We start from the raw sequence: 24,570 nt of genomic DNA on the forward strand, positions 1-24,570 counted from the left end.
ATATAAGGGCAGGTTAGAGAGACATCTGTCTCCGGTGTTGGAGATTCCACAATCTCTCTAGGCATTTTATTCTAGTGTTTAGCCACTCTGACGTTTAGGAAGCTTTTTCTCCTGTCCAATCTAAACCTCCCTTGCTGCAGTATAAGCCCATTGCTTCTTGTCCTATCCTCAGAGGTCAAGACTAAAAGGGGTAAAAACCAAGGGTGATGTCATGCTAGGGGTCTACTGCAGACCACCTACCTAAGCAGAAGAGGTGGATGAGGCTTTTTTTAAACAACTAACAAAATCATCCAAAGCACAAGATGTGTGGTGATGGGGAACTTCAGCTGTCCAGACACATGTTGGAAAACTAACACAGCGGGACGCAGATTATCCAGTAAGTTCTTGAGCTGCATTGGAGACAATTTTTATTTCAGAAGGTTGAGAGAGCTACTGGGGTAAAGATGTTCTAGATTGGATTGTAACAGATAGAGAGGAACTGGTTAAGAATTTGAAAGTGGAAGGCAGCGTGAGTCAAAGATTTATTGATTCAAAGGAATGGTAGAAGGAAAAACAGTAAAATAGAGACAGTGGATTTGAGGAAGGCAGATTTTAGTAAATTCAGAGTTGGTAGGTAAGGTCCTATGGGAAGCAAGACTAAGGGTGTGTCTACACTGCAACACTATTTCAAAATGACTAGTACTATTCTGAAATTACTTGCTGTGTCTACACAGCAGGCAGTTATTTAGAAATAGTGTCAAAATACTGTCATGGTGGGGGACTTCTTACTCCTACTCCTGTAACCCTCCTTGTATGAGGAATAAGAGAAGTCGGAGAAAGAGTGCTCTGTTTCAAAATAAGTGCTGTGTAAGTGCTCCCTATTTCAAAATAAGATATGCAGTTGATGTAGCTCAATTTGTGTAGCTTATTTTGAGTTAAGCCGTGCAGTGTAGACGCACCCAAAGAGGAAAAACAACTGAAGAGAGTTCGAAGTTTTTCAAAGGGACATTATTAGGAGCTCAAAAGCAAATTATACCACTGCACAGGAATGATAGAAAGTATGGTAAGAGGCCACCTTGGCATAATCAGGAGGTCTATTGATTTTTAGATCATGTAAAGGAATCATATAAAAAGTGGGATCTAGGTCCAATTTCAAAGGATGAATATAAGCAAACAATGCAAGTATGCATGGGCAAGATTAGAAAGGCAAAGGTACAAAATAAGCTCAATCTAGCTAGAGAATTAAAAGATAAGAAGAAGATATTATATAAATATATTGGAAGCAAGAGGACGACCAGGGACAGGGTGGGCCCATTTCTCAGTGGAGAGGGAGAAACAATAACAGGAAACTTGGAAATGGCAGAGGTGCTTAACAATTTCTTTGTTTCAGTTTTTTGTCAAGAAGAATGATGGCGAAGGGATGCCTAATAGTGAATGCTAATGGAAAAGGGCAAACATAGTGCCTATCAATAAGAACAACCCAGGAAACTACAGACCAGTCAGTTTAAGTTCTGTGCCAGGGAAGATAATGGAGCAAGTAATTATGGAAATCATCTGCAAATATCTGGAAGAAAATAAGGTGATAGGGAACAGCCAGCATGGATTTGTAAAGAAGAAATCATGTCAAACCAATCTGATAGTTTTCTTTGAGAGGATAACAAGTTTTGTGGATAAGGGAGAAGCGGTGAATGTGGTATACCTAGGCTTTAGTAAGGCATTTGATATGGTCTTGCATGATCTTATCAGTAAACTAGGCAAATACAACTTAGATGGGACTACTATAAGGTGGATGCATAGCTGACTGGATAACCATAAGAACGGCCATACTGGGGCAGACCAACGGTCCATCCAGCCCATTATCCTGTCTGCTGACAATGGCCAATACCAGATGCCCCAGAGGGAGGGAAAACAACAGGTAATCCTCACATGATCCCTCCCCTGTTGCCAGAGAAACACTGTCTTGGAATCAGTTCTGTTCAATATCTTCATCAATGATTTAGTTGATGGCATAGAGAGTACGATTATTATCTCGGGATCAGCTGTGCGGCACTGCTGCTTTGAAACACTGAGGTTGTGTTCAAAGGGGCAGCTCTGCACAGCTGATCCCTCAGTTCCCAGCTGACCCCAGGTTCTGGGGAAATGCTGTGTGGAACCCAAGGTCTGCTGGGGAGTCTCCAGGTGACCCCGGGCAGCATTTCAAATGCAGTGCAGAATGGAGCTCTGGGTCAGTGTGGGACTCTGCTGAACGCAGGCTCCATGCTACACTTCTGCTTTGAAATGCATAAGAGCCCCCGCTGGGCCATTTCAGAGGAAGAATACTGAAGTGCCTATCAACTAGTTGAGGAGCTGATGGAAATTCCATTGACTACTTGACTAGTAAAATAACAGCTAGAATCATAGAACAGTAGAACTAGAAGGGACCTCGAGAGATCATCATGACCGGTGGGGAGCCCTGTGGGGCTCTTGCTATTTCAAAGGCAGAGGCAGTGCAGCAGGAACCAGGTCAGGAGCGGACTCAAGCAGTCCCCGCTCGCCCTGGGCTCCCTGCTGAGTCTTTGCCTTCCTTGCCAGCCCCTGCCCCTAACGGAGACAGTACTGCACAGACAGTGCTTCAAAGCCTTCTCCCCCCAGCACTGGCTCCTGTTCCTTCCAGCCTGCGGCCTCTGGTACCGAGGCCATGGGTTGTCTGTCCAGGGCATTTTTCATTTTGTGCAGTGATGGTAGAATGTGAAGAGTTCATGTATCTTTTTCTGCAAAAAGAGAAGTGGCTTTCACTGAGGGAATTTCGTCCGTGGTTTTAGGCGGTGAGGACCTTTGGACTCAGGGAAACTATAAGTTTGGGGGAGTAAACTATCAAAGGCTCCCCTCAGTCAGTGTGGTGAGCAGTGCATAAAGTGCAGTGTGGACATTCCTAGGGTGCTTGCTCGTTCCATTCCACATAGATCTGTGCCAGAAGCTTTTCCCATAGCAGTATCCATAGGGAGCGGGTCTGGTGCCTTGGATAGTGGTACCTGCATGGTAGGGTATAATAGGCACTGCTGTCTCCCTCCACCCTCATAGTGCACCTTGTGGCCGTTTCTGCTTTTCCCCAGCCAATCCAGGGTCAGTTGGTGTTTTCTCTTGTTGTGACAGATGCCTGAGGGGCCTTGCACAGTTTTTCCCATGGGTGCAGGACCTTGTCCCACAGAGGGATCTCAAACTTATAGGATCATAGGGCTGGAAGAGAGCTCAGGAGGTCATGGAGTCCAGACCCTCTAGCCACTGAAAATGAGTCCAGTCCAGACTCATTTCTCTAGCTCACTCATCTGCCCTTCAAGTCACTAGGTTCCTCCCCCCCGTTCTACTTGTCCAGGAAGGTTGTTTCCTTGGTGGCAGCAATGTTAAATTGAGCCTTGGAGATTAAGGCCTTGACCTTGGAATTCCTTAGATGGTCTTTTATAAGCATAAGCTCCAGCTGCAGCCCTACCCAGCCTTTCTGCCAAAGCTGGTACGTTGTTTTCATATGAACCAGGACATGTTCCCTCTAGTGTTCTGTCCCAAACTGCACCAGACTGCTGAGAGACATCTGCACATGCTAGATGTCTGGAGGGCCTTGGTTTTTACCTGGAACATACCAAGTCTTTTCCGAAATTGAGCCAGCTCTTCATCACTACAGAGTATAGGACGAAGGGCTTTCCAGTTTCCTTGCAGAGGATTTCCAACTGGATCATCTCTTGCATGAAAAAAAATCCTGTCACAAACTGGCAGGGATCCTGCTGCTATCGACTGAGAGCCCTTTTGCTTAGAGTGCAGATGTCTTCAGTAGCCTTCCGGGCACACAACCCAGTCCAGGACATCTGTAGAGCCGTGATGTGGTCTTCTGTTCACGCGTTTGTGTCTCATTACACCGTTACTCAGCAGGCCAGAGATGACACTAGGTTCGGCAGAGCTGTGTTACAGTCTATGTGGATGTGAACGAATACCTGCCTCTAGGGGTACTGCTTGAAATCACTTAGGGTATGTCTACACTACCCCGCTAGTTCGAACTAGCGGGGGTAATGTAGTCATCCGCAGTTGCAAATGAAGCCCGGGATTTGAATTTCCTGGGCTTCATTTGCATGAAACCGGCCGGCGCCATTTTTAAATGCCGGCTAGTTCGAACCCCGTGCCGCGCGGCTAGACGCGGCACGGACTAGCTAGTTCGGATTAGGCTTCTAATCCGAACTAGCTGTACACCTCGTTCCACGTGTGGGAGATGGCTTGATCATTGCCGGTTCGATTCACTCCCTCTGGGGCACCTGGCGTTGGCCACTGTCAGCAGTGAACCTTTGTCTGACCCAGTATGGCCATTCTTAAGTTCTTATGTTTTTATGTTATGCCAGTATGGGCACTTGAATTGGTTGTTGCATTCTGACTGGTCTCTAGAAATGGCCCATAATCTCTCAAGCACCTGCTGCTCTTTGTTTGGAATGCAGTCTCTCTGCCCGGCAGGCAGACACATCTCCTCTTTCAGAGCTCTGCTTGGGACAGCTCCAAGCTGTGCCGATTTGTTCCTGGACACACAGCAAACCAGTCAGATTGCTCATGCTGTTGAACACCGAGGCAGGTGTCTGCATTTGTGAGAGAGAGATTGCTGTGCAAAGAGCTATGCGAGGGGGGTTGAGATGTCGGGGATTTCCCGCTCCCCCTGCCTGGGGGGAGGGGTTGTTTCTTGCTGCTGTCTAAACTTACAAGACAGCATGCTGACATCCCCCAAAACATACTGCTGTCCTGCATACTCTCTCTCTCCTGACTTCTGTTGAAAAGCAGCTGTCAGTGTAGCAGGATGACCATGAAGTAATGGGATTGGGAACCTGCATCATGTGAGGCTGATTGCCTCATTTGGCATTGCAAAGCCTTCCCAAGCCCCCTGTGGTCAGCTGCACAGGGAGATAGCACACCAGTATACTACTCTCTGGAGAGGTGCAAGAGCTGGTAATGTGGACATGCTTCACCATCACATGGAGCAGAGTGTGGGCACACAGCTGCAGTTATAGCGCTATTCAGAGAGCTGCAGGGAAAATGCTAGTGCATTCTATCTCATAAGAACAAACACAAACGTGCAAATACCTGTTCCATTCCTCCTTTGTGTTAGCACTTCATCCCTCTCTCCTTTGAAAAACAAGTTCCTGCTGTAGAGACCAGATGGAAATGTATCACTTTGAGCAGCAGGGGGACTACAGGCAGTCCCCGAGTTACGCGGATCCGACTTATGTCTTACGAACGGGGCTTTTCTCGCCCCGGAACTCGCGGGCGGCGGGAACACCCAGACGCGCAGTGGTCCCGCCACCACGTCCTCCGGGGCGAGAAAAGCTGCTCCGGGTGTCCCTGGTCTGCTGGGGACCCCCCCCCCCAGTGGACCAGGGACACCCAGAGCAAAGCCGCAGAGGTGCGGGACCCGCCGCCTCCGTGGCTTTGCTTCAGGTCTCCCTGGTCTGCTGGGGGGAGAGGGGGGGGGGCGCAGCTAGTGCAGACCAGGCTTTTGTTGTGGACGCCTGGGGGAGAGCAGCTGGGGTGCTGCCGGGTTGGTCCTGGGGGGACCTACCCGGCAGTGCCCCAGCTGTTCTGTCCCAGGCTCCAGATTCAGCCGCTGTTGAAACTGATCAGTGGCTGATTCCAGGAAGCTGGGAGCAGAGCAACTCTGCCTCGGGCTTCCTGTAGTCAGCCCTGGTCAGTTTCGGCAGCAGCAGCTGAATCTGGAGCCAGTTCCGAGTTACGTACAAATTCAACTTAAGAACAAACCTATAGTCCCTATCTTGTACGTAACCCGGGGACTGCCTGTATTGACTCTATTGAACGGGAAATCCTGCACATTCTGATGGTGGAGAGCACATTTAGATTTAGCGCGAGTAGTGCTCTATGTTTAGCGCTATCTCTGGAGGTGTGCAGGGCCTGTCCCTGGTCTGCTCCCTCTCCACCCCCATTCTGCCCTTTCTCCCAAGCCTCCTCTCCTGAGCAGCACGGCTCAGGGGACTAGGAGGAGGCCTGGAGCCAGCTGAGATGGCAGAGTGCAGAAGGCCTGACCCCTGCTATTGGCACCAGGTCCCTGCTAGTCCCCCAGGCATCTGTGGGCCCTGTGGGGCTGCCCCGAACCAGCCAGTGGACAGGACAGCTCTGTGTATTACATACCAAATCCTGTGATGTGTTGAAAGCCTCCCACCGAGGCTACTCATTACTAAACTCAATTGGCAATACAGAATGGGCCCTAATAAACTTACAAGGGTTTAGAACCTGATCCAGAATGTTTAATTCTGTATTGCTTGAGTTTCTGTGAATGAGCATGAATTAGAGAAGAGCTGCTAAAATGTGTAAAGAAAAAGGAAAATTCCAGGCAATTAAAACAGAGCATAAAGTTGGCTCTTTCGGTGGTAAGTGAAATCCATAGTACACGTTATAAATGGGGGCGTAGAGGGGGTGAGACCAGGATGATAGATCATTGTGTAGCTTGAGCCTTATTGCTGTAAGACCAATACTGGTGCTTGACTTTTTCTTACCGAATACCTGAAGAAAAGCACTTGATTTTATCTGGCTGAGGATCGCAGCAGATAGTGGTGCAGTGTACGTTTATAATTCGAAGACGGGCAAGGATGAGAGAAGGAGGATACAGAGAAAGTAAATGAGCAAATTTTCATGAGGCAGCATTTATTGCTAGAAGTGGAAGGATTTGAAGTCCCGAGTATTAGGCTGAGCAACTCTAATATTGTCTAGGGATGTTAATTATTGGTTAATTGAATAGTCGATTAACCTCGTGAATTCCTATTGGTTAGTCAACTATTCTGTAGTCTCCAGGTGGTGAGGCTGACAGATATTGCACTCTGGTCTTACTCCTGAGGAGCTCCCTGCCACTCCGCACTGCTGCCTCTGTATCTGAGGCAGCAGTGCGGGGTGCCAGGCGGGAGCTGGTCTGTGAGGGGAGTTGGTTTAAAAATCAGCTCCCCTTGCAGATTGGCGGCCTGTCACCCCATATAGCTGGTTTTTAAACCAACTCCTCTCACGGACCAGCTCCCGCCTGGCACCCCACATTGCTGCCTCTGATACAGAGGCAACAGTGTGGAGTGGCAGGGGGCTCCTCAGGAGTGAAACCAGAGTGCGATATCTGCAGGCCTCTATATCCGAGGCAGCAGTGAGGAGTGGCAGCAGCCCCTGTCTAGGGGGGAGGTATGAGCTCCCAGACCTGGTGCAAGTGGGAACTGACCTGGGCTGCCTGCCTGCCCGGCTCCTAATACGCTTTAAATGCAGAGCCGCAGTGGGGGTTGGTCCCTGATCCAGTGTGAGCCAGGACTGAGCCAGGCTGCTTGCCCGCCCAGTTCCTAATGCCCTTTAAATGTCGAGCTGCAGCAGAGGTACATCTGGAGCAGGTTCCAGATCCATCGCAAGCCAGAGCCGAGCCAGTCTGCTGGCCAGCCTGCTAAAACATTTCCTGATGGGGTGGGGGGAGGAAAATGTGTTTAATCTAAAGCATTCACCTATAAGCTTTTGCTTGTCGGTCAGCTGACTACACTATTACATCCCTATGATGGTTGTAAATGTTTCCAACCTCCCTTCCTCTGTAAAGCCGTTCTCGGTGTCCGTGACCTTTTTCTAAATTTAAATTTTAAACCTCTCCAAGGGGAGCTGGGACTACCTCACAAGCCACTCTAGTCTAGTCGTAGCTTAGGTTTTACAAATGCACTCTTCAAGCAGCTCGTACAAGCACGCACAAATATGGAAGACAAACTCTGAGTAAACTCAATGCAAAGGACCTAAAAATGCATCATCTGGTATTCTACTACAAAAACATATGCTATTATATGGTGTGTTTTTCTGATATTCAGACTAAATTTCACCTTTTTTAGTCTTAAGACTGGCATATTGGTTAAGCGATGGAGCAAGGTGGTTGGCACTGCCAGAGCTGCACAATGCACAGTACCTGGTTCCAAAGAATTTAAGCTTCAATATGTCTCATATGATTCCTCTCTTCCTTTGATGCCATCACCTTCAAATGTTTGTATGGGGGGAAAGGAGGTGTCATATATTTCCTTAGCCAAGCTTACACATGTAATATTTCCTCATACATCACTTCTGCCAGCCCATCTTCCCCACATCAGTCAACTTTCACTATTTTTCAGGTAATGTGGTTGCACATTCAACAGGCAAAGGATTAAGCATGCCTCCTCTTTTGTGTTCTGTTATCACCCATGTTTTAGTCTAAACTACTGTATCTTCAGTTTCATGCAGACTTCAATGCTTGACTGGTGAAAGTTCTTAATATTACTAACTGAGCCCTTCTGCTACATCAAAAGAGTTTTTAAAATAAAAGATGAAGTGTATTTTCTGTGTAAAGCCTTACTTGCCAATGCATTCTTTTTAATTTTGCAGGGCTGCCTTAGAAGAAGTGGAAGGGGATGTGGCAGAGTTAGAACTGAAACTTGACAAGGTAAGCTGCTTAAACTGATTTTGTATACTTTGAAAACTTAAAAGAAAATGCGTATTAGCTGGATCAAATAAACTTAATATTCTGCTTCTGATTCTGTGTGGCAGTGCTGATGTTCTGTCACTGTTGATGATGTGTTAGGCTGTATCTGATGTATTCAGTAGCACAGTTCATTTTTATCACAGACGTTCAGATTTTGGATAGTTGGTTCAGCTATTGATACATAAAATTTACAATTTTGCCTATAGTAAATGGTAGCAAAAACAATAGAACTAAGGATAAAAGTATCTGAGAGCTTGTTGCTTCATCTACTTAATAGACAAAAGATGGGATGTTGCTGAAAACAAGGGGAATTTTCCAAAAGGTCACTTAGTATGCATGTATCTCTGCTGTTGTCTTGAATTGCAAGCTTTAGTATTTATAAAAATATAATTGGAGAAATTCTTTCCTCTTGCCTGCATGCTGGGTAATACGAAACCGATTTATAGAGAAGCCTATTGCTTCCGTCTGGTTTGTTACAGGTCTTAGATTCACACGCATTTGTAGATTAGAAACAACTGTCTGTAATAATGATACTGCAAAAGTATAGTTTCTCTTTTTTAACCTTAATTGGAATTGTAGAAGTTCGCGGCAGTCGGATGAGAGAGAGAGATAGAGAGCGAGCAAAAATCAAGGTGATGTGAACTTTTAAATTAATGGGGCAGGAGAAAACTTGTCTTGGAGGGAGGAAAAAAATATTATTTTACAGCTGAGTATTGTGGCTAGTACAGTCCCACCCCTTCATCAAGTCTTCTTGCACCCAAGTGTTTGAGAGTGTGTTGATCTGTCAGAAAAGCATGAGCATACAAAGACACGTTCAAAACTCTGCCTGCTTGCCACCTCAGTCAATGGCAGTCCTACATCTGTGTCTCTCAAACTGGTCAGAAACTTTTATTTGTGCCTGTGAGAAATACATTTTTCATGTAAAGTGTTTGGAAATTTTCAAGAGTAAAATCAAAACCCAGAAAGTTTTGTCCAGGAATTTATGGGCAGATTAAATTCCTGTAACACCTATTAAACAAGGTAACAAATCCTTGATTTTTTTAAAACTGACAGCACTGGAGTAAGTGCCGTAGATAAAACTATTTTTTGTTTTGTTGTTTTTTGCCAACAGCTCTTCAGTCGTTTTCCTTTTAAATCCTATGAGATAGATATGCATTAAGAACTCATGGTAGAGATGATGCATTTTTGTGTGAGCATATCTGGGAATTCATTGTTCCTGAAATGAGTTAACAGGTTTTTTTTGTTTGTTTGTTTTACTATTTCTGCTTTCTACTGTTAGAAATTGTAGAAGATGATAATTGCTGGATGTGAACTAATGCAGTTGACTTGGCTGCACTGAATTCTTTTCGTAGTTAAGATACAGCATATCAGAATGTTGTACATGAATTAAGACACTGGAGCGATCACTCTCTCTTAGAAGTTAAGTCCATTCTTTTTGAATCTAGAGAACCAGAAGCAGCATGGCGGTTCAGTACTTCATTGATAAGACAATATTAATAATAACCCAGCAATAAAATAGAATAGGACTAAAGCCAAACTCCTCTGGTGAAGAAGTGAAAATGCTACTACTGAGCCGTACGGATGGTGATGACTTGGAGTTCCCTTCTCTTTTTGAAGAGAGAGAGAGAGAGAGAGTGTGTGTGTGTCTGTGTGTCTGTGTGTGTCTGTGTGTGTGAGAGAGTGATATCTCTTAAGGGAATTATGCTCACCGATGGAGAGAAGAATTAACCTCGGAATGTCACAAGCACTCTAACCCAGTGGTCTGCAACCTTTTAAGCACAAGATCACTTTTTGAATTTAAATGCAATCCAAGATCTACTTCAAATCCAAATACCGTCGCTCTGCCTCGTTTGTGTGCCTTCTTCAAGGCCCCACCCCTGCTCACTCTGTCCTCCCTCCCTCCCTCCCCCCCCATTCTCCCTCACTTTCACCAGGTTGGGGTGCAGGCTCTGGTCTTGGATCAAGGGATTTGGAGAGCGAGAGGGGCTCTGAGCTGAGCTTGGGGCAGACAGTTGGGGTGCCGGATGGGGTTCTAGGTGCAGGCTCTGGAAAGGCGTTTGGATGCAGGGGTGCTCGGGACTAAGACAGGAGCTTGGGTGCAGGAGGGGATTCACGACGGGGCAGGGTTTCGGGATGTGGGCTCCAGCTCGGCCCTGCTTACCTCAGGTGACTCCTGGGTTGGGGTGCAGTGAGGCTAAAGCAGGCTCACCTCTGCCCTGGCCCTGCACCACTCCCAAAAGCAGCCAGCAAACTCCCTCTCAAGTCCTGTTGTGCCCTCCCCGCTCTGTGGAGACAGGATACAGTGCAGGAGAAGGGGACACCTCGACATCAGCACCCTCCTCTCCTTACCCTGCCCTGCACAGAAAGCAGGAGGCTCCCGAGGGGCAGCTCCAAGGCAAAGGCCAGGTGACGTGGAGCAGTAGGGGAAGGGGCAGCTCAAGTGCCACCGCTTGATAACCTCTTGGCCAGACCAGTCAGATCCCCTGTCAGAGGCTCCAAGGTCGACCAGTAGATCCCGATCCCCTTGGTGACCACTGCCCTGACCAGTCCCTTGGCATGCTGGGAGATCAGCCTGTAACCGATTGTGGTTCAGTGTGTTTACAGATTGGGCAAAATAAAGCAACAATTTCTGAAATATTTGAGCCCGATCGCTGGTTTCTGTAGCATTAGTATTAGTTCAGGCTCTTCTCTGCCTGGACTCAAATCTGCTAGAGCAGTTTTGTTACTTTGACTCGTTAGACAAGCAATCGTTGCACCCACATCTGATCACTCGCTATGTATGTATCAAGGTTATCGAAGTCGTTTTTCACAGGACATTAACTTTGAAATTCCATGGAGTAAAGTGATTTACAAGTTTATTTACTATGATCATTTTTTCCCCTTTAGCTAGTAAAGCTTTGCATTTCAATGATTGATACCGGTAAAGCTTTTTGTGCTGCCAACAAGCAGTTCATGAACGGAATTCGAGACCTTGCACAGTATTCCAATAAGGATTTGCTAGTTGAGGTAAGTGTTTGAGGGTTAAACATTTTCAAGGAACAATATAACTAGTAAAAGTGGAAACGTAGTAATTTAAGTGGGAACAAGTGGCGGAGAAATCTTTCATTTACAATCTTATTCGGTATGAAGTCTCTGACACGCCTGTCTTGAAAAAGAGGCTTCCTTTCTGGATCATGGCACAACCTCCCATTCAGTTTTGGATTCAGACCTGCAATGGAGGTTGGATTATACTATACCCTTACCTGCCAAAATATTCTAGGAGAGGTTCTTAACTGGGGGGGGGGGGGGGGGGGGGTTCTGACTGTGCCCCTTCCTGTGTAGGGATTGTGGTACTGGTATGGAAAAGCTTGACTACTATTGGTCTAGGTTTGACTACAATAAACCACAAAACAGGTAGCATCAATTTAGTTCTTGGGTCTGAGGTCAGGATGTTAAATATTGGTTAATTGACTAGTCTATTAAGCTCATGAATTCTTACCAGTTAGTCGACTATTCTATAGTCCCCAGGGGCAAGGCCAGCAGCCAATGTGCTTCGGCCCCACTCCTGAGGGAGACCCCTGCCACTCCACGCTGCTGCCTCTGTATCCATTGGGAGCTGGTCCATGAAGGGAGCCAGTTTAAAAACCAGCTCCCCTCACGGATTGGCTGCCTGTCGTCCTGCGCTGCTGCCTCTGATATAGACAGCAGCACAGGGTGGTAGCAGCCCCTGTCCGGGGAGGGGTAGGGGATGAACTGAGCTCCTGGACGAAGCACGTGCTAGAACTGAACCAGACTCTGTGCCTGCCTTCCTCCTAAACACTTTAAATGCAGAGCCACGGTGGGGGTAGTTCCCGGACCTGGTGCGAGCCAGGACTGAGCTGGGCTGCTGGCCAGCCTGCTAAAAATGTACTGGCAGGTGAGGATGGGGGGGAAATGCGTGTAGTGTAGAGCATTAACCTATACGCTTTTGCTTATCGGTTTATTGGTTAATCGACTACGCTATTGCATCCCTAGTCTGAGGTAGAGCCAATTTTGTAAATAAAATCCTTTTCTGGCCCACCTTTTCACTACATTGGGCCCGTCTCCGCAGAGATGTAAACTCAAATTCCGATGTTGTTTGGTACAGCTAAGTTTTTTATCTGAGACTGGTTATACCAATGTACAGATTTTGTTCTACCGAATTTTGCATAAACTCTTCCATTTTGTTTTGTGATTTTTGTTTTTATTCCTGCACCGCCTTCATTTTTGGCTTGCTATTTCAACTCACAGGTTTGATTATACACACACACAGCGCTGCAGCGGCAACTTCTGTGAACTAGGCTGATGGGAGAGCTTCTCCAGCTGGTGTAGTCAGTCTACCTCTGCAAGAGGCAGGAGCCATGTCGAAGGGGAAGTTCTCCCTTTGAGATGGTGCTGTCTGTGCTGGGGAGGGAGGTAGTTACGGCTGTGTAACCACATGGCTCAGGAATGTGGCTCTTTTTCACACCCCTGGGCAACCTAATTATACTGATGCCAGTTTGTAGTCTAGGCCTGGCCTACGTACTCTTCCTGACAGCTTGTGAAGAGGTGACTCTTCTGATGTTTTCAGTCTGAAGTTCACATATAACTGAAAAAATTCTCTTTTTTTGGAAATGATTTTACTGAAAAATTCACAAACAGTAGCAAGGTTTCCCATGGAAAATCTGGACTGTTTGTAGCTAATAATGAGATTTGAAAAGTTTTAAATTCCAAGTAGCTTTTTGTGGTTTGCTAACTTTCAGTGCAGCTGGCTAAAAAGGTTAAGGAGTGTTGCTTTATAGCGCTTTTCATGAAAACGAAGGCTACAGATGTTTTCCTGAAATGTAGCTCTGTTGAGCTATGCTGTTTTGCAGTAACTGGGGAATCATTCTTTTTTGTTTGACAACAAACAGTAACTTTTTTGTTTGTAGTGTTAGATTATGATGAGAAATGTATCTTATCTCCAAGAGTTAGCATTGTCATCTTCACTAAACTAAAGTAATGAAAATAAGTCTCTAGGAAGCTGTTTCTATAAATACATATGTTCTAAGTGTAACAACATTTATAGCCTTTTTAAGGTTACTTTTTTGTGTTCCTTTCTGCTGGGAGTTAGCTTTAACTACTTGCTTTCTTTCCTTGCAGACCAGCTTGACAAAGTTTTCTGACAACCTCCAGGAAATGATCAGTTACCACACAGTAAGTGTTGCTGAATGGTGGATGATTGTGATCAGTTCACCTAAACAAACAGATTATGCTAGATAATGGCATATTATAATGTTTATGGCCTTTAAATCTGAATGCATTTGTAATGTGTATGCCTTGACAGTGCAGATCTTTCTGGAAATCTGCACCATTCATTGCAGATCTGGAAACTTGGGCAGCAAAACCAATTTGTAAGCAGAGTTCTTTGCTAGACTGAGTCTTGCTTCCCCTCTCCATTGTTTGCTCAACTTTTCTCTCCCACCAGACATGAGATACAACAGCAGAAGCATCTGTTCTTTGTGCAGTTTATTTCCTTGGAGCTGTGACTGATTCAGTCAAGAATGGAAAGTAGAGAAAATGCCAAGTTTGAACACAGCAGTAGTTTGTACCATTGGTGGACTCCATCTGGAAGCTTGAGTTTGAGAAGAGAGATGAATTTTCTCTCTGCTTGGCATGAGTACAACCACTGCTAAAATTGTGTCCAGTTGTGTTCACAAGTTTATGAAGGATGTTAATAAATTGGAAAGGACTCGGAAAAGAGCCATGAGAATGAGTAGAAAATGTGCTTTATGTTGATAGATTTAAGGAGCTCCGTCTGTTTAGTTTGGAAAATTAAGGGGTGACCTGAAGTCTGTAAGTGCCTGCATGGGTAGAGCTCTGCACAGACACAACATCTGTATCTGCAAAAATGAGCTGTGGATATTCTCGTTGACAGAGTTCGCCAAGTGGAGGCGAGCCCTGCTCGCCAGCCGCATGGTTCGGCACGCTGTGCATGCGCTGACTGCGCTGCGCGGCTGTGCCGGTTTGTAATCTACTCTCCACGGGCACGTAGATTACACTAATTGTTGAGCCCTGCTCATTGACATCTGTGGATGTGGAGACCTGTGGATATAAAGCAGGTATCTGTGGATTTTCAGGGCTGTGTACATGGGGAGCAAGTACAGAACAGGTATATTGTAATACAGTGGCTGGAAGCTGACGCTAGACAAATTCAGATTGGAACTAAGGTATACATTTTTAATTGAAGAGTAAGTAACCATTGGGAAACTTGCCAAGGGTTGTGGACTGTTCTCTGCTACTGACCATTTCAAAATCAAGATTGGATGTTTTTCTAAAAGATTTGCTCTAGGAATTACTTTGGGGAAGATCAGTGGCTTATGTTTGACGGGGGTCAGATTGAACGATCACAGTCATCCATGCTGCCTTTGGAATCTAAACATCTGTTAAGTTGCAGTGTGTAGGGCAGAAGTGGGGAGCCTACGGCCCATAGGCTGCGTCTGTCCCGCTGTGTATTTCATCCAGCCCTTGGCATATCTCAGCATGTTGGGCAGGAAACCCCTTGGGCTGGAGGAAGCTCACTGCCAGGGGAAGCCAGGATTGCCCTGTGCCTAGGGTTCGTATTTCTGTTGGTAACTCGGTTCCAGCCCTGTCCCTCTGCACAGGGCGTGCCTCACATCAGTTAATGCAAGTGATGAGTGGCACACAATGCTGTCCAGGCTTCATTGTGAGCCTGGCGCAGACCGAGATTATGAACTCAGTTCACTAGCCCCCTCTGAAGCTTTGCTGTGCTGTTCCCACGGTAGCTGGATTTGCGCTAGCTTGGGTAGTTAGCCTGAGTGCACCTTTTACTGTGTAAACATGTCCATAGGGAAACTAGACTTTGCTGGGTGGTGCAGAGTCCGGCTCTGCTGCAGCCAGGAGGGAAAGCAGCAGTATGCCAACAGGAAGACAGACATTTTGCAAGCTGAAGGTGATGGGGGATGCTACTGTTCTCCTCCCGAAAGGGTGGAGGCAACTCACTTGGTTAAATCTTTGGTCCTGACCATCCTTGTTCTCCTTGGAAACATTCTTGATTTCTCTGCTGAGGCCTGGCAAATGGAATAAAGCATTGGCCCAAACCCAGCAGTGTGAGAGCAATTCTTGCAGCTTCTGGCAAATAGCACCGTTCTCAGACTAGCATTGTGAACTGCTGTTTGCTCAAAAGGCACCTGGCATCTCATCACTGAAGACTGTAAATCTAATCCGATCTACCTGAAGGCAATTCTTCAATTCTTTCAGGAGCATGGGGAGATGTCTCATGACTTTTTTCTTGCAAAATATTTTTGGAATTATTAAGTGGGCTTGCACACTGGTTTCTACATGTGTCTATTTATTGGGAAAGCCTGGTTCTTGTTACTTGCTTCTTATGTTGGCTTCTGATTGGCATAGTCGCTTCTCAGACACTAGTAGGTTTAAATGTCAGCACTTGGGATTAGGCACAAGTTTGTGAAGTAAATATCGTGTTCTTAGTCACACACAGCTTTCTAGTCCCAGAGAGAGTGGGAATTGAGTCACATCAGTATTTCTGAAGTGCTTAAACGTAGTGCTCATGTTGATGGGAGCGCTAGCTAAGCCACATGTTCTTCTATTTAGTGTTCGCTATTGGAGTAGCTTTATCTTTCCTTCTGTCTTGCTGCATAGTGGGATTCTACTCAGACTTTTTAAGTGAAAGAAACTTTTTGCTACTAATTTAAAAAAAAAAGAGAAATGCACTTTCAATGTAGAATCTACTATTAGTCCTGAAGACTTCAGAGAGATGGAATAAGGAGAGCCAAGGCTTACACAGAATTAAAAGGTTTTTAGGTTTTTTTGGTCTCTATAAAAGAACTCTGGAACTTCCAAATTCTTTATTGAACTAAGTGTTTATGTGTGTTCTCTTTCAGACCCTGTTTGACCAAACCCAAAGATCAATTAAAGCACAGCTTCAGACATTTGTTAAAGAGTAAGTTAATTTTCACTTCAAAGACATTCACTTTAATAAACCTGTAAGGAAAAATGTCTCTGCTAGGGCCAATTAGAAAGTGAAATCAGCTTCTGAGAGAAATGGAAGATATTTGGAAATGATCAAACCCTAGCTTGACCAGCACCTATTAAGCTTGTGGTATTGCTACCCTTATTTCTGCGCTGCTGCCTCAGAGCTGGGCAGCTGGAGAGCAGCAGTAGCTGACCAGGTATCCAGCTCTGAAGGCAGAGCTGCTTCCAGCAGCAGCACAGAAGTAAGGATGGGCTGGTATGGCATTGCCCCCTTTACTTCTGCACTGCTAGGCTCTCAGTCAGCAGCCTGCTCTCCTGCTGCCCAGCTTTGAAAGCAGTGGCAGGGAAGTGAGAGTAAGGTACTTTGGTGCAGCTATTGGTAGGGTGTTGCCTTTGGAGCTGGGCACCTGGCCAACAGCTGCTATTCATCTCTGAAGGGAGTGCAGAGATAAAAGTGGCAATACCGTGACCATCACCCCTAAAATATCCTTGTGGATCCTCTCTGCAACTTCCTTTTGGGTCAGAACCCCAATTAGGAAAGCCTGCTCTCCCCCATGAAATCAATTTAATATAGGGTAAAAGGATGCAAAAGGTCAGCTTACACAGTCTATAAAGTGTTCTCCCTGGCCATGAATTTGGGAGCATCCTATTAATAGTGAACTTAATTATAGATGCTTTTTAAAAATGTCACTATTGAGGAGGTATCTTATTTTAATTTAAAAAACTACAATGGGCAGAAGAGAAAATATTGAAAATAACTGTCCTGAGAGCCTGTAAGCACTCAGAGATATGTAACTTTACTCACCTGAGTTGTCCCATTGACTTCAGTGAACTGTCAGTATGTTTAATATCAGAGGGGTAGTCGTGTTAGTCTGAATCTGCAAAAGCGGCAAGGAGTCCTGTGGCACCTTATAGACTAACTGCAGTGTAGGAGCATAAGCTTTCGTGGGCAAAGACCCACTTCGTCAGATGCATGTCTGGGTCTTTGCCCAGGAAAGCTTATGCTCCTACACTGCAGTTAGTCTCTAAGGTGCCACAGGACTCCTTGCCGCTTTTGCAGTATGTTTAATGTTAAGCATGAGTGTGTTTGCCACATTAGGAGCTTGGGTATTAAAAACTTCTCTGCTAGACCCTGATCCTACAACAATTACGCATCTGCTTAACTCTGTGCACTGGGAGTAATCTCAGTGATTTCAGTGGGACTGTGCTCACAGTGCATCGCGTTAAACTGATAAACGCAAAGCTAAGTAATGTGCATTGGAAAACATAATCCCAGCGTACGTGAAAAATGATGGGCACTAACTTGGCTTTTGCCACTCAAGAGAGGGCTCTTGGAGTCATGATGGATAGTTCTCCAAAAACATCCACTCAAGGTGCAGTGGCAGTCCAAAAAGCAAACAATGTTAGGAATCATTAAAAAAGGAATAGAGAATAGGACAGAGAATATCTAATTGCCTCTCTATAAATCCATAGTACACCCACATCTTGAATCCTGCATACAGATGCAATCGCCTTATCTCAGAAAAGATATCCTAGCATTGGAAAAGGTTCAGAAAAGGGCAACAAAAATAATTACAGGTTTGGAGTGGGTGCCATATGAATAGAGATTAACAAGACTGGGACTTTTTATCTTAGAAAAGAGGAGACTGAGGGGATATGATAGAGGTCTGTAAAATCATGACAGATGTGCAGAAAGTTAATAAGGAAAAGTTTTTGTTCCCATAACATAAGAACTAGAGGTTACCAAAGGAAATGAATAGGGAACAGGTTTAAAACAAACAAAAGGAAGTACTACTTTACGCTGCACACAGTCAACCTTTGGAACTCCTTGCCAGAGGATGTTCTGAAGGCCAGAACTTTAACAGGGTTCAAAAAAGATCTCGGTAAGTTCATGGAGGTTAGGTCCATTAATGGCTAGTAGCCCTGATGAGCAGGAATGGTGTCCTCTGTTTGTCAGAATCTGGGAATGGGTGATGGGGTGGGATCACTTAATGATTCCCTGTCCTGTTCTCATTCCCTCTGGGGACACCTAGCATTGGCCACTGTCAGCAGACAGGACACTGGGCTAAATGGATCTTTGGTCTGATCCAGTCGGGCTGTTCTTGTGTTCTTATGTAAGCCTGTCTAAGTCTTTGAAGAATTCGACCTTAGTGTCATACCATTTTTTTCACTTTAAACAGTGCTTCAGAATTTACAACAAAGATTCATATTTACACACCTGAGGTTGGAATATCAAAAGCACCTAAGCCATTGGGGAGGCTGGTCCCATTAACTTCAGTTTGCAAGCCTTCCTAGACTATGATTTCGTTGAAGCAGTTAAGCTTTCTAAACCTTTTGCAGTTTGATACGTCAGAAGATGTTTGACTCTAATGGCATCACAGAAAAGCTGTTGGATGAGATCACGGATTGTCTTTTTCAGGATAGATGAACATTTTAATTTGAAATTCAGCAGAAAAATCATGTAAAACGTGAAATTCTACCTCAGGTTGAACCTCCCTAACCTAGTCTTCCCTAGTTCAGCAACACTCCTGGTCTGGCACCATCAGTGACCCAGTGGGTACTTGGACTGGGGCCAGCAGTGTCACGGGACCAGGGAAGAGCAGAGGTCAGTGGGATGGGAGGGATGAGGTTCCGTGCCCCAGCACCTGACAGCGGAGCCCCGACACTCTGGAGATCAGCAGCTAGAAGCGGAACTCCAACTCCCTGGGGAATGGCAGCAGAGGGGAGCCCCGTACCCCTGGTGTGCAGAGACCCAGGGGCTGGCAGCGGAGCCCCAGTGCCCCTGGAAAAGGGAGGGGCCAGTGCCCAGGGACCAGCAGCCCGGAGCAGAGGTGCTGGCATTAACCTCTCTGTCCAGCAAATTCCCTGGTTTGGTTCAGGTCCCAAGACGCCAGACCAGGGAGGTTCAACCTGTAACAATTATAAACTAGTTAAAGAAAACACAAAACAATCCACTTTTTTTGTTTAAATCAGGTTTTTTTAATCATGATTTTTGTCTGCCCTGAGTTGGGACTAAATGAATACAGCAGTGATCACAAGGTGCTGCTTTTAAATTTCACTGCCTTGCTTGTTCAAAAGATTGTGGCGCATGTGTTTAGTGTGGAAAAGTGAAACAAATAAATACAAAATCAAATATTCTACCTGAAAATGGAAGCATCAAAATTTGGTGGTTTTTTAAGATATTTCCTGATTGACAAAATGAGCTTTCCAAGGATCTTACAATTCATCTCCTCTTTTGTTTAGAGATATTAGAAAATTTAAAGATGCAAAGAAGCAGTTTGAAAAAGTCAGTGAGGAAAAAGAAAATGCACTAGCAAAAAATGCACAAGTTCAAAGAAACAAACAACATGAAGTAGAAGAGGCCACCAACATTCTCACTGCAACACGAAAATGCTTTCGGCACATCGCTCTGGATTATGTTCTTCAGGTAAGGGCAACAATCACTGTTCTGTTTTCAAGACCAGCATGTTTTGAAGGTTGGTTGTTGAGGCACTTCAATCTTTGGTCCATGTAGTAACCGAGGGGCATCATGAGCCTAGAAATAATGTATTTGTGTTCCTGAATGATTTTGATTTTTCAGATTATAATTTTGTTAGGCATGTCTGTGTGTTTTTGCTGGATGGTTTTTTGAAGTGTGATGCTGTTGATATAGTGGCATTTAATGTTGACTTTCATTTCAAGTATTCATTTACAAACAAACCAGAGTTAATTGGATTAATATCAGGTAAATCATACAGGATGTAATATAGTATATTTGACTTTGCTGTAATTCATTGTACACATTTCACTGCTAAGGACTGGCATCAGTCTGGCAATTGGAAATTAGCTGAATAATTCCAGTCTGGAATTCTGGTTGCCGTTACAGTTCTGTCTCTCCTACTTGAGTCAAAGAAAGGGTGATATTCCCATAATGTTCAGTGCAAAGAAACACAGAGTTGTTGTTTATAATAAAATTATGACGCATGTAGAAGAACATAATTTGTTGGACAAAAGTCAACATGGTTTCTGTAAAGGGAAATCCTGTCTTAATAATCTATTAGAGTTCTCTGAAGGGGTTAACAAACATGCGGACAAGGGGGATCCAGTAGATATAGTATACTTAGATTTTCAGAAAGCCTTTGACAAGGTCCCTCACCAAAGGCTCTTGTGTAAATTACATGGCCATGGGATAAGAGGGAAGGTCCTTTCTTGGATTGAGAACTGGTTAAAAGACAGGAAACACAAGGTAGGAATAAATGGTAAATTTTCAGAATGGAGAGGGGTAACTAGTGGTGTCCCCCAAGGGTCAGTCCTGGGACCAATCCTTTTCAACTTATTCATAAATGATCTGGAGAAAGGGGTAAGCAGTGAGGTGGTAAAGTTTGCAGATGATACCAAACTGTTTAGGATAGTCAAGACAGAAGCAGACTGTGAGGGACTCCAAGAAGATCTCACCAAACTGAGTGATTGGGCAACAAAATGGCAAATGAAATTTAATGTGGATAAGTGTAAAGTAATGCACATCAGGAAAAATAACCCCAACTATACGTACAGTATGATGGGGGCTAATTTGGCTACGACAAATCAGGAAAGGGATCTTGGAGTTATCGTGGACAGTTCTCTGAAAACTTCCACACAGTGTGCAGCGGCGGTCAAAAAGGCAAATAGGATGCTAGGAATTAAGAAAGGGATAGAAAATAATACCCAGAATATCTTACTGCCCCTGTATAAAACTATGGTACGGCCACATCTTGAATACTGTGTACAGATGTGGTCTCCTCACCTCAAAAAAGATATTTTGGCCTTGGAAAGGGTTCAGAAAAGGGCAACTAAAATGATTAGGGGTTTGGAACGGGTCCCATATGAAGAGAGGTTAAAGCGACTGGGACTTTTCAGTTTAGAAAAGAGGAGACGGGGGGGGGGGGGGGATACGATAGAGGTCTATAAAATCATGAGTGGTGTGGAGAGGGCGGATAAAGAAAAGTTATTTATTAGTTCCCATAACAGAAGAACTAGAGGACACCAAATGAAATTAATGGGGAGCAGGTTTAAAACTAATAAAAGAAAGTTCTTCTTCACACAGCATGTAGTCAACCTGTGGAACTCCTTGCCAGAGGAGGCTGTGAAGGCTAGGACTATAATAGAGTTTAAAGAGAAGCTAGATAATTTCATGGATGTTAGGTCCATAAAAGGTTATTAGCCAGGGGATAAAATGGTGTCCGTGGCCTCTGTTTGTCATTGGTTGGAGAGGGAGGACAGGAGACAAATCGCTTGATCATTGTCTTCGGTCCACCCTCTCTGGGGCACCTGGTACTGGCCACTGTCGGCAGACAGGCTACTGGGCTAGATGGACCTTTGGTCTGACCCAGTACGGCCGTTCTTATGTTCTTATAATGTCTTAAAACCTAATCTGGTAAATAAATATCTGGGCTACTTGAAGCCTATCTTACCAGGAAGTTATTTCAATCATATATATTACACTAGAAGATCTACCCAGTGTTGTCTGGGTCTGGGCGGAGGCTGTTGGGGGGCTGCATGGCCTGCCAGGTATTACTTTTCTTTCTGGGGTAGTGGAGGGCCGTGCAGCCCACAGGGCAACTTTTTCCGAGATCAGGGGGCCCACGTGGCCTGCCTGCTGGCTTTACCCCATGGCTTGGATGGAGGCATGCCACAGTGACCAGCAGCTTCTCCCTGGGACAGGGCTGGGTAGCAGGGGCCCTGCTATCAGCCAGTGGCTGCCCTCCAGGGCTGGGGCACTTGCTGCTCTCTGTAGTAATTCATGAGTATAGCTGCTTCTACTCTCACACCCCTCCCTTTCTGTTTGATGCAAAACAGTCACATTCCACACACATCCCATTGTCCTGGCACAACCAAACCCTGACCTTGCGTTAAGTTATGATAAGAGGAAGCTGCAGACCAAATTTGGTGTATTTATCCCTGGGTGAATACAGACCCTGTCGTCATCGTCAGAAGAGATTAAATCTGAAATGTTCAGCATTGAGGGTTAAATTAATTCCTTTGACGTTCTTGGACTCTGTGAAACCTCATGAAGAAAGGAGATGGAAGTGAAGTGGGGAGACAAAAACACCATCATGTTGAGAAAAGCAGAGAGAACCATTGGAGGAATTGGCTTCATCATCAACAAGGAATGGTGTTTGTGACGGGGTGTGGTTACAGACAACCCCTCGGGGGTGCCTTCCAGGGTGCTGACACAGCCACTGCCACTCGCCTTCCTGCTCTCTGGGGCTCCTTATCGCCTGGTCCTGCTGGTAGGGTCGCCAGGTGTCCAGTATTGACTTGGACAGTCCGATATTTTTGCCTCCTGTCCAGTAAAAAATTTCAGAAAATACCAGACACCTGAAATGTCTGGTATTTTCTGGGTTTTTTTCCCTGCCAGGAGGAGAAAATAGTGGACACCTGGCAACCCTCAGGCACACTTGGCAACTGGGCCCCGATAAGCACAAGCAACGATATAGAAGAAATCTATCAGGAGCTCAAAGAAACCCTAATTCAGAAATCCATATTGCAGTGGGAGATTTCAATGCCAAAACTGGAAGAGGAAGAGAAGGTGAAAACTTTGTTGGAAGTTATGTAATCAGCAAATGGAATCCACAAGGATAGCCATTGGCAACTCTGCTGGAGACGAAAGACATGTTCACTGGTAGCACCTGGTTGAAGAAGAAGGCCAAGAGGAGGCGGACATGGATCACGCCCAATGTGAAGAACTTAGAAGAATGAGATTGATTATATTCTGACTGATAAGTGGCACATTATACAATACACCTTAGTAGTCCATCATTTTAACACAGGTGGTGACCATCACTTGCTCAAAGCATGGCTCAAGAAAAAGATGGAGAAGAGAGCACTACAGATGGCAAATCAGAGTGGCCAAAAATATTTGATGAGGCAATCTTGAAAGTGAACATTTCCAAGGAAAACTTGAGTCTTATAGATACTGTGATGAGGATTATAAAAAACTTCACTGATGAGTTGACGTAGTTTTTGACATTAGCCAAGAAAGAAAGACCAAAAAGAGTTAAGGGTAGAATCTTGGAAGAAACATGGAACTTGCTAGCAAAATGGAGAAATTTGAGGTGATGTGAGAGTGACGTTCTAGAATACTCTCTTCTCAGCAAGTTGATAAGACTAAAGGAAGACTTCAAGAAGCATTGGAATTAAAGGCTCTTACAGATAGCTAAAGATCTCAGAAGCCTCAAAAAAAGCAAAAGGGAATTCACACTGTACAGGTCAACAATAATGGCACTGCAGAACAGGGATGGAATACCAGTAATTGACAGAACAGGATTGGAAGTGAGACACTGTAGAAATCTTTGCAAACCAAATAAATGTCCTAGTACCAACACTTCAGTGGACTAACAAGCACATATTCCCAGTCCTTGCCAGTGAAGGTCAACATGCAGTTTTTCAAGTGAAGGTAGGAAAAGCCCCAGTTAAAGATGGACTGACATTTAAAAGAGCAGGTGGCCAAGACCTCTCAGAAACCCTTGATTAGAGGGTTAGCTGTTACTTGGATATGCAGCTCTCGTATGTCTCCAAGGTGTTCACCAAAATAACAACAAACTGACTCTCACAGAGTCTGGATGAGCAACAGCTGAGAGAGTAGGTAGGAATTTTGAAGGATTCAGAACATTTAACCATATTTTCACGTTAAGCCAGCTATTGGAACACTCAAAGGAATAAAGATTCCCTTTATGTATTGCCTTTGTTGACTATGAAAAAGCATTAGATGGTGTAGAGATCAGTGCACCGTGGAAGGCTCTTGAAGAACAAGGTATTGGCACAAACTATTAAAGGAAGCAAATTCTGACTTCACTACATATATAACTTTATTTGATCCTTGGCTTCGCATTGCAGCTGAGAAAGATATGAAACAAGGAGACATGGTTTCACCAAAACTCTTCACAACGCTCCTCAAAATGATGAGATGGATGAATTGGAATGGTGGAATCCGCATAATCAGAAAACAGTTAAACCGTCTCAGATTTGTGGATGATATTGTGGTGATCACTGAAAATACTATCAAAATATAGAAAATTATGTGAGAACTCAACACAAACAGAAGCTAAACTGGAACTGCTCCAAAATGAAATTTATCTGGTCCGATATCTTGCAAAAAGCCCACCTAACAACCAAGGGAGAACACATAG

At 44.9% G+C, this 24,570-nt stretch overlaps 1 protein-coding gene across 8 annotated transcripts in view; it reads left to right on the top strand.

Moving 5' to 3' along the window:
- Positions 1 to 24,570, top strand: part of ACAP2 (ArfGAP with coiled-coil, ankyrin repeat and PH domains 2) — a 106,416-nt gene that overhangs the window by 17,470 nt on the left and 64,376 nt on the right. For all 8 annotated transcript variants that reach the window (XM_089780682.1, XM_075938311.2, XM_075938313.2 and 5 more), the window contains exons 2-6: positions 8,356 to 8,413; positions 11,339 to 11,458; positions 13,571 to 13,624; positions 16,333 to 16,391; positions 19,667 to 19,850. In XM_089780682.1, the coding sequence (XP_089636808.1) occupies positions 8,356 to 8,413; positions 11,339 to 11,458; positions 13,571 to 13,624; positions 16,333 to 16,391; positions 19,667 to 19,850 (475 nt within the window). The remainder of the gene's footprint in view (positions 1 to 8,355; positions 8,414 to 11,338; positions 11,459 to 13,570; positions 13,625 to 16,332; positions 16,392 to 19,666; positions 19,851 to 24,570) is intronic.

The sequence above is a fragment of the Pelodiscus sinensis genome, chromosome 10, assembly GCF_052426305.1.
Source record: "Pelodiscus sinensis isolate ZL-2025 chromosome 10, ASM5242630v1, whole genome shotgun sequence".
NCBI classification, from domain to species: Eukaryota; Metazoa; Chordata; order Testudines; family Trionychidae; genus Pelodiscus; species Pelodiscus sinensis.